Below are 13,419 nucleotides of genomic sequence, written 5' to 3' on the forward strand. Positions count from 1 at the left end.
TGGGTATGGTTATTTGTAAGTGCATTTTGGCCATTTAAAAATTATTCATGTGAATAATTTAGAATCTAGTTGCTCTTACCTTCCATCAGGGAATTTTTGTTTGTTTCAACCAGATGATTGAGGTCACTAAACCAAGGTTATTTTTGACAGACTCAAGGTCGAGAGGAGCAAAAAGTGGGAGATCAAGGCCAGTCAGTATTAAGCATCATTGTGACACTTTTCACTGAGAATTAGAAGAACTACATCCTAGAACAAGGATGAGCTGGAAATAAGACAGTTTTTGCAGAGACATCATGGACCTAGACTCATTTTTCTTTGTATTTCTCCTTTAGTGTTAGTAGGGTTTCTTGAAAATATTGCCTGATGTCTTTTATTAGCGTTGGAAAATTCTCAACCATTATAATTCAGATATTATTTTTGTCCCATTATCTTTCACCTTTTCTTGTTAGACTCTAATTAACATATATTAGTCCTTTAAAAGATGCACCATATGTCACTGTTGTTCTTTTTTTTTAAATTCTTTTTTTGTTCAGTTTGTTTTGTTCTTCAGTTTGAGTATTTTCTATGATCTTTAATTCTGTTCAGTAATACTCTATTCTGCTATTTCAGATATTCCTTTTATTCCAGTTCTACAGTTTTTAATTTATTTTGTTTATAAATTCCAATGCTTTTGTGAAATTTTTCATTTTTAATCTGCTTTGTCTTCCATTTATTTTATGTACATCTTATTTTCAAGCTTTACTGAAAAATAAAAATTATATATATTTAGGTTGTATGACATGATTTTTATCAAGATGTAAAATGTGAAGATTTAATCTTTGTATACGTTTTGAAATGATTACCACAATCAAGTTAACACACACATCAACTCACGTAGATACCAGTTTTTCATTTGTTTTTTTGGTGAGAAACTTAAGATTTACTCACTTACCAAATTTCAAGTATACAATAAGTATTATTAATTATAAGCACATTGCTGTATATTATATCCCCAAACTTATTCATCTTATAAAGATGAAAGTTTGTACCCTTTGACCCATCCTCTGGTCACTGACAACGACCGCTCTAGTCTCTGGTTCTATGAATTTGCCTTTTTTAGTTTCAACATATAAATGAGATCATACATATTTATCTTTCTGTATCTGGCTTATTTCACTAAGAATAATGTCTTCCAGGTTCATCCATGCTGTCTCAAAGGACAGGATTTCCTTCTTTTTTTTTTTTTTTTTGGTCTTTTTTCTCTTTATGCATGATTGAACATTTAGGTTGTTTCCATATATTGGCTGTTTTGAATAATGCTGCAGTGAACATGGGAGTGCAGGTATCTTTTCAAGATATTGATTTCATTTCCTTTGGGAATATACCCAGATGTTGAACATCTTTCCATGTAGCTGTTGGCCATCTATATGTTTGCTTTGGAAAAATGTTTATTCAGATAATCTGCCCATTTTTTAATCTGATTTTTTTTTTTGCTATTGAGTTGTATGAGTATTGTATTTTGCATATTAACCCCTTTTCAGAGATACGATTTGTAAATATTTTCTCCCACTTAGTAGCCTGCCTTTTCATTTTGTTGATGGTTTCCTTTGCTGTGCAGAAGCATTTTAGTGTGCTGTAGTCCCACTTGTTTATTTTTGCCTCTGTTGACTTTGCTTTGGAGTCAGATCTAAAAATTCATCACCAAGATTGATATCAAGGAGCTTATTGACTATGTTTTCTTCTAGGAGTTTTATGGTTTCAGGTCTTGCATTCAAGTCTCTAATACATTTTGAGTTAATTATTGTGTATGGTGTGAGATAGTGGTCCAGTTTCATTCTTTTGCATGTGGCTGTCCAGTTTTTCCCACCACCATTTATTGAAGAGACTGTCTTTTTCCCATTTTATATTACTGCTTCCTTTGGCATGGATCAGTTGACCGTATAAGTGTGGGTTTATTTCTGGGTTCTATATTTTGTTCCATTGATCTATGTGTCTGCCTTTGTGCCAGTACCATATTGTTTAAAAAAATTTTTTTTTAATTCAGGTATAATTGACATACATTATATTAGTTTCAGGTGTACAACAGAGTGATTTGGTATTTGTATATATTGCAAAATGATCACCACAAAAATTCTAGTTAACATCTATCACCATAAATAGTTATAGAATTTAATACTGTTTTTTTTTTTTTTTTTTTTTTTTGCGGTACGCGGGCCTCTCACTGCTGTGGCCTCTCCCGTTGCGGGGCACAGGCTCCGGACGCGCAGGCCCAGCGGCCATGGCTCACGGGCCCAGCTGCTCCGCGGCACGTGGGATCCTCCCGGACCGGGGCACGAACCCACGTCCCCTGCATCGGCAGGCGGACTCTCAACCACTGCGCCACCAGGGAAGCCCTAATACTGTTTTGATTATTACAGCTTTGTAGTATAGTTTGAAATCAGGGAGCATGATACCTCCAGCTTTACTCTTCTTTCTCAAGATTGCTTCAGCTATTTGGGGTCCTTTGTGCTTCCATTTAAATTTTAGGATGTTTGTATTATTTTTGTGAAAATTGCCATTGGAGTTTTGAAAGGGAGTGCACAGAATCTGTAGATGGCTATGGGTAAAATGGACATTTTAACAATATTAATTCTTCCAGTCCATGAGTGTGGAATATCTTTCTATTTATTTGTGTCTTCTGCAATTTCTTTCATCACCATCTTCTAGTTTTCAGTGTACAATTTTTTTATATCCTTGGTTAAATTTATTCCTTGGTATTTTGTTCTTTTTAATGCAATTGTACATGGGAGTGCTTCCTTAATTTCTCTTACTGATAGTGCATTATTAATGTACAGAAACACAACAGACTTCTTTGTATTGATTGTGGGTCTAGAAACTCTATTGAATTCATATATTAGTTATAACAGGTTTTTGTGTGTGTGTGTGTGTTTGTGTAGTTTTAGGATTTTTTCTGTATAATATCATATTATCTGCCAATGGTGACAGTTTTACTTCTTTTTTCCCAGTATGGATCTCTTTTATTTATTTTTTCTTGCCTAATTGCTCTGGCTAGGAGTTGTATAAAAGTGGTGATAGTGCAGATTCTTGTCTTATTCCTGACGTTAGAGGAATAACTTTTCTGCTTTTTACCATTGAGTATGATGTTAGCTGTGGGCTTGTCATATATGGCCTTTATTATGTTGATGTATGTTTCCTCCACACTGAGAGTTTTTAAAAATCATAAATGGATGTTGAATTTTGTCTATTTTCTATTCATTATCCTTGTTTTTTGCTTCTTCTTGAAATCTTCCCCTCTCCTTTTTTTTTCTGCCTTCTGTGGTTTTAATTGCACATTTTATATTATTCCATTTTCTCTCCTTTCTAGAACATCAATTACATTAAAAATCTATAAGCAGTTACCCTAATATCAAAGTAAGAAAACTAGTACATTTCTTGTGTGCAATTTGTGCCTTGGGAGAGGCAGTCCATGAGCCTGCCTGGGGTGGAAGTTTTAGTGTCTGAGGGGAAGTTGTCTCCGTGCAGGATGCAGAGTCATCTCCAGCAGGCAGGTCTTAAGCTGGAGTGATGTCATCTGAGGTAATAACATCTCTAGTAATGAGTTCCTGGGCCAGGGCAATGTTGTTTGGGGTGTAGTGCTAAGATATCCTTTTTAAGCTGATACCCATTTGAATGAATGCAGGTTTTATTTTTGTGGCTCTGTGGTATTAAAATGGTGCTGAAGTACTTGTGTAATTTGAAGGCAATGTTGGGCCTGTGACTTCGATTTATAAATATCTGGTAACTCAAGGGGCTTGTGGGTGCACAGCGAGCAGAAGTGATATTGACATATGTGCAGAGCCTGATTGGCACAGCCCCAATTAGGTGTGGCTGGATCTAAAAGTGTCCAACAGTCTAAGGTTTTGCCCTATTAGGTGATGAGAAGAGTTCTGTTATAAATAGGTTTTTAATTTTATGACCTGATTTTGGTGTATGTGGTTAATAGGAAGTCAGGTTGTTTGCCATTTAAAATATTTATACCTGTGTTTAGGGCTCCATAATTTTGCTGTAGGCAGGCACCCTAATTTGGCCAGTCAGTATGGGCCTTTTGCCTCAGTTGTTGGTTTGGTTGTTGACAGGCAAGCTGGTGAAGTCTTTTGGTTGTAAGGTTTGTGTTATCCAAACTCAGTGGCATGTGGGCCTCAGCATTTGCCACATCTGGCTGAAATAATGGCTTATTTGGAGGATTTGGGCCTCCAGATTGCAAACCAATAAAAACACTCAGACCAATGGTAATGAGATGAACAGTCAACAGAATGTTGTACAGCTGCACTTTAGAGGCTTTTGTTTTTGTTTTTCATTTGTTTGTTTTGCGGTGGTGGAAGTTTAGGCTCAAATGGGTCTCATATCAAATTAGCAGCTGCCTGGACCAGGAGGAAATCTATGGTCAATAGACCTCAGGATGGTATGTACCTGGATCTGGTCTCCAACCCTTATGGGATGGGGCAAGATAAAATATTTACAACAGTAGGGGAGACATAATTAAAGGGACTCACATACAATGAGTCTTTATATACATGGAAGCCAGATATAAGCCCCTTTAAATATAGGGAAGGAAAAGGGAAAAATGTTTTAAAGTTTGTGTGAAGTGTGTCAGACAAGCATCCTTGAATTAAGAGGCATTAATAGCTTGGCCACTATAGACACCCATTTAGGGGTCCGTTTATTGGATTTGAAAAGGAATTATTTAAGGAAACCATTATGTCTCTCAATTGAACCAGCTATCTGGGACCTGTTGGGGACAATGAAAGTTATATTGAATGCCTTTTCCAGTAGAGTGGCATTGTGTCTTCTGAGAAATGAAATGTGTTCCTTGGTTACTATTAATATTGTCTGTAACTATGAAGGGAATAAAGTGTGTCCTGGCAAGGGCTTCTATTTGGTCCTAAGAACTGCTTTTGATCAAAAGCTGGGGTGCAGGAAGGAGGGATTGCTTGAGTTCAAGCAGTCTTCCAGTAAACAGAATTACTCTCTACCCTCTGAAGGTGGACTGAAGTGTCTGATGCGTCAGCTGATTGTTGTTTTCTACCTCTTAGTGGCTGTGGTTGAACAAGCAACCCAGGGCAATATGTGGGATAGAAACTTAGAAACATCTTCATGGGTCAGTTAATCTTCTCCTCTGAGCTGTTCTTTACTTGCTGCTCCCTCACAATGCCGTCTTGCTCTTGGTCCATCAAGTACCAACAACTTTTTAAAAATACTATATTTAGAGCTTCCCTGGTGGCGCAGTGGCTGAGAGTCTGCCTGCCGATGCAGGGGACACGGGCTCGTGCCCCGGTCCGGGAGGATCCCACATGCCGCGGAGCGGCTGGGCCCGTGAGCCATGGCCGCTGAGCCTGCGCGTCCGGAGCCTGTGCTCCGCAACGGGAGAGGCCACAGCAGTGAGAGGCCCACGTACCGCAAAAAAACAAAAAGAAAAAAAACTATTTTTAGAGCAGTTTTAGGTTCACAGCCCCATTGAGAAGAAGGTGCATAGATTATCAATGTATCCCTTGCCCCTACACATGCATAACCTTCTTCGTTATCACCGTCACTCACCAGAGAGGTATGCTTATTGCAATTGATAAACGTACATTGACCCATTAAAAATCACCCAAAGTTCATAATTTGCCTTAGGGTTCAATCTTGGTGTTGTACTTTCTACGGATTTGGTCAAATAATGATACGTGTCCATCATTATGGTATCATACACAGTATTTTCACTGCCTTAAAAATCCTCTGTGCTCTCTGCCAATTAATTTCTCCCCTCCCCACCTGCAGCCGCGGATCTTTTGTCTCCATAACTTTTTTTCCAGAATGTCATATAGTTGGAGTCAAACGGTATATAGTCTCTGCAGGCTGGCTTCTCTCGCTTAGTAACATGCATTTATATTTCCTCCGTGTCTTTTCATGACCTTGTAGCTCATTTCTTTTTAGTGCTGAATAATATTCTGTTGTCTGAAACATGCCACAGTTCATCTGTTCACTTGCTGAAGGACATCATGGATGCTTGCAGGTTTTGGCAGTTATGAATAAAGCTGCTATAAACATCTGTGCAGATACTAGAAATGTTTCAAAGGAAAACAACAATACCTATTGAGGGCGTATTAGTTATCTATTGCTATGTAACTGATTGTACCAAACCTTAGCACATGAAAACAACACAGTTCTGTGGGTCAGGAATCTAGGAGCAGCTTAGTGGGTGAAAATAAGATGTCAACTAGGGCTGTAATTATCTCAAGGTTCAACACAGAGGGGATTTGATTCCAAGCTCAGTCATGTGACTATTGGAAGACCTCAGAAAGAGTTTCCAAGCTCACTCATGAGGACCTCTCCCCAGGCCTGCTTCATGACATAGTAGCTACCTTCCCCCAGAGCGAATGAGGGAGAGAGACGTAGAATCCAAGAAGACAGTCTTTTAATAACTTATCTTGGAAATGATGACCCATCACTTCTGCTGTATTCAGTTAATTAGAAGCAAGTCAGTAAGTCCAGCCTACACTCAATGGAGTGAGGATACACAGGATCATAAATAGCAGGAGGCAGGGATCATTGGCACCCATTTTAGAGACTGTATACTACAAAGAGAATGTAGGATTGATTATTAAAAGATTAAAAGAATCTTGTTTAAAGTAATTCAAAGAAGCGATACAGTGTGGTGTTTAAACTCTATTAGATTTTCTAAGATAGCTGGTATTATCATTATGTAATAGTATCTTGAAATTAAACTGTAGTGTTACTCATCCATCCGTGTTTAATAATACTTACATAACTCTAGTACAATTGTGTCTACATAAGTATCTTGGATGCATTAATGAATTTTAGAAATGAGTTTTATGTTTGGTAGTATATATATGTCCATGCCACTTTCTCACTTTGTCACAGCTTACCCTTCTCCCTCCGCATATCCTCAAGTCCATTCTCTAGTAGATCTGTGTCTTTATTCCTGTGAGAAGCAGCCACATAGCACCGGGAGATCAGCTCGGTGCTTTGTGACCACCTAGAGGGATGGGATAGGGAGGGTGGGAGGGAGGGAGACGCAAGAGGAAAGAGATATGGGAACATATGTGTATGTATAACTGATTCACTTTGTTATAAAGCAGAAACTAACACACCACTGTAAAGCAATTATACTCCAATAAAGATGTTTAAGAAATGAGTTTTATGTACGAATTTTTGATTATAGTAAGTAACTTTTTATAACTGAATAAGATTCTTAGATAACTATTTTTCTTTTATTTTCCTTATATTTAGTATTCAGAGGGTTTATCCTTGGAGTCATATGCTGTCAGTATTGTGCAGTTGCTTGGCCTTAATATGGGAATGAGTTATGATAATACTGAGATGTGCCATTGTTCAGGAGATGTTTGCACCATGTCACCAAAAGCTGTGTAAGATCATTTTCTTTATTAAACACACAGTATACTTAAAATTTTTTTTTTGGTTAGGGACTTTATATTTCTGTTAACCAAACTGAATTAATTGACAATTATAGAACACTATACTCTACACTAGGATGCACATTCTTTTCAAGTACAGATGGAACACACACCAAAATAGACCCAGCACTCCCCCAGGCCTCTCCATGCCTGGGGACATTCTCTTCCTCCTTCCTACCTTCCAGAGTCTGGCTTGTATTTTTCTCTGCTGGCTAGATTGAAGGTACCCTCTGGGGACAAGCCATATGAATTGCGTGATTTTAGTGATTCTATTTAAAGTTAAATGCCTTGATACTGGCAGTATACAATATAAGGATGAATGGTACAATTCAAGTTAAAAATGTATCTTTTTTTAACTTAGAAAGACATCAAGTCACAAATAAGTAAAACTATGTCCCACTGAGAGAGAGACTACTGAAGAAAAAGGCTTTTTTAAAAATTTTAGTATCATTGATAATACTTTCCCCCTACTTTACAAACAATTTTGAAATCAGGTAGTACAAATTCCCAAGTTTTTTCATCTTTTCCCAAATTGTTTTGGTTATTCTAGGTCCTTTGTAGTTTCATATATATTTTATTATCAAATTTCCAATTTTTATGAAAACTCCTGTTGAGAGTTTTAAAAATTGAAGTATGGTTTATTTACAACATTATGTTAGTTCCAGGTATACAGCATAATGATTCAGTATATTTACAGATTATACTCCATTATAAGTTATTACAAGATAATGGCTATAATTCCCTGTGCTATATATATACTGTATCCTTGTTGCTTATCTATTTTATACATAGTAGTTTATATCTCTTAATGCCCTACTCCTAACTTGCTCCTCCCCTCCTCCCTCTCCCCTTTGGTAACCCCTTGATTGTTTTCTATATCTGTGAGTCTACTTCTGTTTTGCATATGTGTTCTTTTGTATTATTTTTTAGTTACCACATATAAGCGATACCATACGGTATTTATCTTTCTCTATTTGACTTACTTCACTTAGTATGACCAATACCATACAGTATTTGTCTTTCTCTGTTTGACTTACTTCACTTAGTATGATAGTCTCTAGATCCATCCTTGTTGCTGCAAATGGAGGAATTTCATTCATTTTTATGGCTGAATAATATTCCATACCATATCTTTTTTATTCATTTGTCTGTGGATGGGCATTTGGGCTGCTTCCATATCTTGGGTATTATAAATAGTCAATTTTGGGAGAGTTACCATCTTAACAATACTGAGTCTTTTGATTCTTGAATCTGGTATATGTCTTCATTTATTTAGGTCTTTAATTTTCCCCAACAATGTATGGTATTTTACAGTTTACAGGTCTTGTACTTGTTTTGTTATATTTATTCTTAAACATTTTATTCTTTTTTGCTATTTTGAAAAGAACTGTTTTCTTAATTTCATTTTCAGAGTGCTCATTGCTAGTACATAGAAATATAATTTTTGTATATTGACTTTGTGTGCTGCAAACTTCCTAAACTCAACAGAAATACCAGGAGATTTTATTTGTTGATTACTTAAGATTTTCTATAAACAAGATCTTGTCCATGAATAAGAACAGTTTTATGTTTTCCTCCCCATCTATTTGTGTGTAATTCCTTTTTCTTGCTTAATTGCACTTGAAATAAATTCAGCCCAATGTGAATTGATCTGATGAGAGTGGGTACCCTTGCCTTGTTCCCAATCTTAGCTATAGTTTTTTTCTTTTTTAATAAATGTCTTCTCTTCTAAAACAGTGTCTTTTATTCCCTGTAAATTGTGTTGTTTGATTTTTCTTCATCATTCCAATAGCTATCTGACTTATTTCATATACCTATTTCCTGATGTTCATACTTTTTGCCCCTAGCAGGCACTTGGTCTGCGTTTCACTACACACCAGTTGCCTAGAAGAGTGCTCAGTAAATGTTTCCAATAATGACCTTTTAGCTCAGTATTCTTATTATTTCATTTTGTCCTGTGATGACTGAATCTATGTTATCCCAAATATCTGTGAAGGCACAAAGTAGATAATAACTAAATTACTTCTTCTCTGTGTGAAATTGTTTCTCAGAGGAATTTTCTTTCATCATCTTTTTGAGTGTTGTATTTGTATACACTATAAAAAAATCAACTTTTGAGGCATGGTTTGTCCACAATAAAATTCATACACTTTAAACTTTAAGTGTACGAGTTTATGACTCTTGATAAATATATACAAATTACTGAACCACAGTGTCATTCAGGCTATGCAACATTTCCATTTCCACAGAAAGTTCTTTTGTGATCCTTGGCTGTCCTTTTTACCTTCCACCCTGCCCCAGTCAACAGCTGATCTGATTTCTATCACTATAGTTAGTTTTACTGGCTCTAGAACATTATGTAAATTAGATGATATGCACTCTCTTTTGAGTGTTCACTCTATAAGGCTGTAATTTCTCTGAATTATTTTAACATTTTTCTTTAATTAATTGAATATATTTATAATGGTTCCTTTCAAGTATTTGTGTGCCAAATCTAACACCTGGGTCATCTCAGTGTTGCTTACTATTGACTGCTTTTTTATTGACTATGGTTTACATTTTCTTATTTCTTTGTATGATTATTATTAGTAGTAGCATATTGGATATTGTTGATAGAAAGCCTAGATTCTCATTACCTTCCTCTGAAAAGCATTGATTCTTTTTCTACCAGGCAATTCAATTATTGGGTAATCATTTTAAATTTTATGTGCTTGGTTTTATACTTCGTTAACATGAGTCTATAGAAAACTCAAGGCATTTCCAAACCCCTCTAAAATGGCAGGCCTGAACTTCCAAACTTGGTTTCCTCTGGGGATGTTGTCAGGGCTTGAGTTTAGGCTCTAACTGTTAGGACTGATACAGAGTAGATTTTAGTATAGGGCAGAGGTCAGCCAACAATGATCTATAGGCTAAATTTGGCTGCCTGTCTGTTTTGTAAATTAATTTTATAGGCTTACTGTTTTACGTGTTCTTCATGACTGCTTTTGCACTACAGTGGCAGAGTTGAGTAGCTGCAACAGAGCATATTGCATATAAGCCTATAATATTTACTGTGTGGCCCTTCACAGAAAAGTTTGTCAGCTACTGGTCTAGGGCATAGTCTTTACTCTTTTTTTTTTTTTTTTTTTTTTTTTTTTAGTTTCTGCTTTATAACAAAGTGAATCAGTCATACATATACATCTGTTCCCACATCCCTTCCCTCTTGCGTCTCCCTCCCTCCCACCCTCCCTATCCCACCCTATAGTCTTTACTCTTTAATTGTATTCTTTCTAGTGTTTTAGTTGGAGGCTGATATATTAGCAAACTACTAACAACTTTCTCACTCCGTCAGGACAGGCATTCCTCTTGTCCCTCCCATGGTATAAATCAAACAACAGATTCTTGTTTGAAAAATGCCTAATTGCAGAGAGCAAAAGATCTAAAATATACTTTTAAAGATAATACAGACATGTTGATATTGGTATTTACAGAAAAATACAAAAATGATAGTAAATAAATAAAAAGTATGTTAAATACTGAGGCCAAAAATTTTAAATTCAGTTGTTTGGCAACTAAGAAGGTAAATAAAGAGTAACACAGTTCCTATGTTTAAACAATTAATAAAGATTTTAGGATGGGTAAATAATTGGTCTTCTTTAAAACAGGATGAATGGCAAAAGATTTTGGAATTTTTTTTCATTATAAGAATTTTCTTGGTGAAATTTAAAAAGTGTGTTAAAAATGTTAGTATTTTAAAAATACTTTTATATTTTTAAAAGTGTGCCTATTGTTATCCATGAGAATAATGCTCTTTAAACCTCTCTTCAAAACATCATACATTAGGAGAAATGTAGAGTTATACAGCAATAATTTTTGTCATACCCTTTTTTAAAAATATTTTAGGCTATCTAGGGGTATAAAGGATTTTAGCACTTGTAGCTTGGATGACTTTAAATATTTTGCTGCACATTCTGGCCTTGAATGTCTTCGTAAAATCCTTCCTGATGAGCCAGTTCACAAACAAAGGAAGATGTGTGGCAATGGAAAGTTGGAATTGGGTGAAGAATGTGATTGTGGCACTTTACAGGTTAGTGGAAGTTTTTTCAAAAATATTTTTTATTTCCCGTATATGTGAGTACGAGGTGGAAAAGAAGACCTTGTCTTTTAGAAGAAAATTTTTGAAAAATACCTTCTTTGGGGAAGATGGAAGCCTTTAAGTTTCCTAATATTGCCATTTTTTGAAGTGGAGAGCAAACATCCTTTAGTTAATATTTGTCTTCAAATATTGCCCTCCTAAATTCTTTAGTGTATGCATCAGCTCTAATCTTACAATTAGTGACCACAAAGAGTGTATAAGGAGTTGAAGAAATATGGCTTTAACAACAAGCAGTAACAAAAAGACAAGAACATCTAAAGACTATAGACTAGACATTTTGCAATAGCAAAATGCATCGTTTGCTATTATACGGAAAAAAAGTTTTGTATTGACAGGTTATGTTTCCCTTCAACACTGCAGTGGATGCTCCTGCCATTGCAGTAAGGGAAGATAAAGAAACACAAACACACAATGAAACTGCATTAAGGCACGAAAAAGAAACACACAGTGAGTGGAAAGGAAGATTAAAACTGTCTTTAATCAGATTCAACTTGGCCACGTGATTGGAGAATCCTAAACAATCTACCCCCAAAGTCTGCTAAAGCTAATTAATGAATGCATGTGAACCCAAATTCCATGGATTTCTATGTATAAACAATGAACAAATGGAAAATGAACTAAAATGTACAATTCCATATACATTGTTTCAAAAACATGAAATAGAGATAAATTTAACAGAATATGTGCAAGACCTGTACAATGAAAACTCACATTGCTCAGAGAAATGAAAGAAGATTGAGAGGGAGACATATCCCACTTTCGTGGATTGGAAGACACAATATTGCTAAGATGTCAACTCTACATCAACACTCCACACAATCCCAATCCCAACCCCACCATCGTTCTGTGGAAATTGACAAGCTGATTCTATAATATATATGGAAATGCAAAGGACCTAGAATAGACAAAGCAATCAAAAAGAACAAAGGTGGAGCACATACACTAATTTTCTGTAAATTTCAAAATTTTCTATAAAGCTGAAATAATCAATATAATGTGGTATTGGCCAAAGCATAAATATATCCCTTAATGAAACAGTATAGAGAATCCAAATATAAAATATTTATAAGATCAATTGATTCTCTGCCAATCAGAGATGTTAAGGCAGTTCAATGGGTGAAGAAAACCTTTCCAACAAAGGTATTGTATGAACTAGATATCCACATACATAAAAAGAAAACTTTGACATCTCACCATACACAAAAATTAACTTGAAATGGATCAAAGACCTAAATATAAAAGCGAAAGTCCTAAAGCTTATAGAATAAAACACAGGAGACAGTCTTTTTGACTCTGTGATAGGCAGAACTTTCTTAGATAAGGCAAATAAGAATGAGGTTTTAAAGAAAAATATGTAAGTTGTACTTAAATTTAGAAACTTTTTCTTTTAGGCTCTGTTAAGAAAAATAAAATTATAGACTCTGAAATGGGAGAAAATATTTACAATTCATATATGTTCAAACATATATATATATATATATATATATATATATATATATAATATATTCAAAGGCCAATTCAAAGGACTTTTATTCAAATACATCAAAATACAAGAGTTATGGTTTCTGGTCTGACATGTGAGAAGTTTAGAAGTCACCACTTAGTCCTTACAACAAGTAAAAAGCTAACCAACTTGGAAAAGAAACAGCTCTTCTTGCATCCATCAGAGATGTGAGGTCACAGAGCAAACCACTGCCCCACAAATTGGAAAAACCAACAGGTGAATGCAGAGAATCACAACTTACTAGAGTAGCAACCCACAAGCTAAAACCTTTTGGGAACCAGCATCTGGGTAGGCAAACCTGAACTGGAATTGAGAAATTTCTGGAGTCTCAGTGTGTAGAACTCTGA

The 13,419-nt window shown here is 35.6% G+C and overlaps 1 protein-coding gene across 10 annotated transcripts in view; it reads left to right on the forward strand.

The window, feature by feature from the left end:
• Positions 1-13,419, forward strand: part of LOC132481245 (disintegrin and metalloproteinase domain-containing protein 5-like) — a 127,701-nt gene that overhangs the window by 45,085 nt on the left and 69,197 nt on the right. For 9 of the 10 annotated variants that reach the window (XM_060085964.1, XM_060085969.1, XM_060085968.1 and 6 more), the window contains 2 exons: positions 7,249-7,385; positions 11,316-11,499. The exons of the other annotated variant lie outside the window; for it this stretch is intronic. In XM_060085964.1, coding sequence (XP_059941947.1) covers positions 7,249-7,385; positions 11,316-11,499 — 321 coding nt within the window. The remainder of the gene's footprint in view (positions 1-7,248; positions 7,386-11,315; positions 11,500-13,419) is intronic. 10 annotated transcript variants of the gene reach the window in all.

The sequence above is a fragment of the Mesoplodon densirostris genome, chromosome 20 (genome assembly GCF_025265405.1).
Source record: "Mesoplodon densirostris isolate mMesDen1 chromosome 20, mMesDen1 primary haplotype, whole genome shotgun sequence".
Taxonomy (NCBI): Eukaryota; Metazoa; Chordata; class Mammalia; order Artiodactyla; family Ziphiidae; genus Mesoplodon; species Mesoplodon densirostris.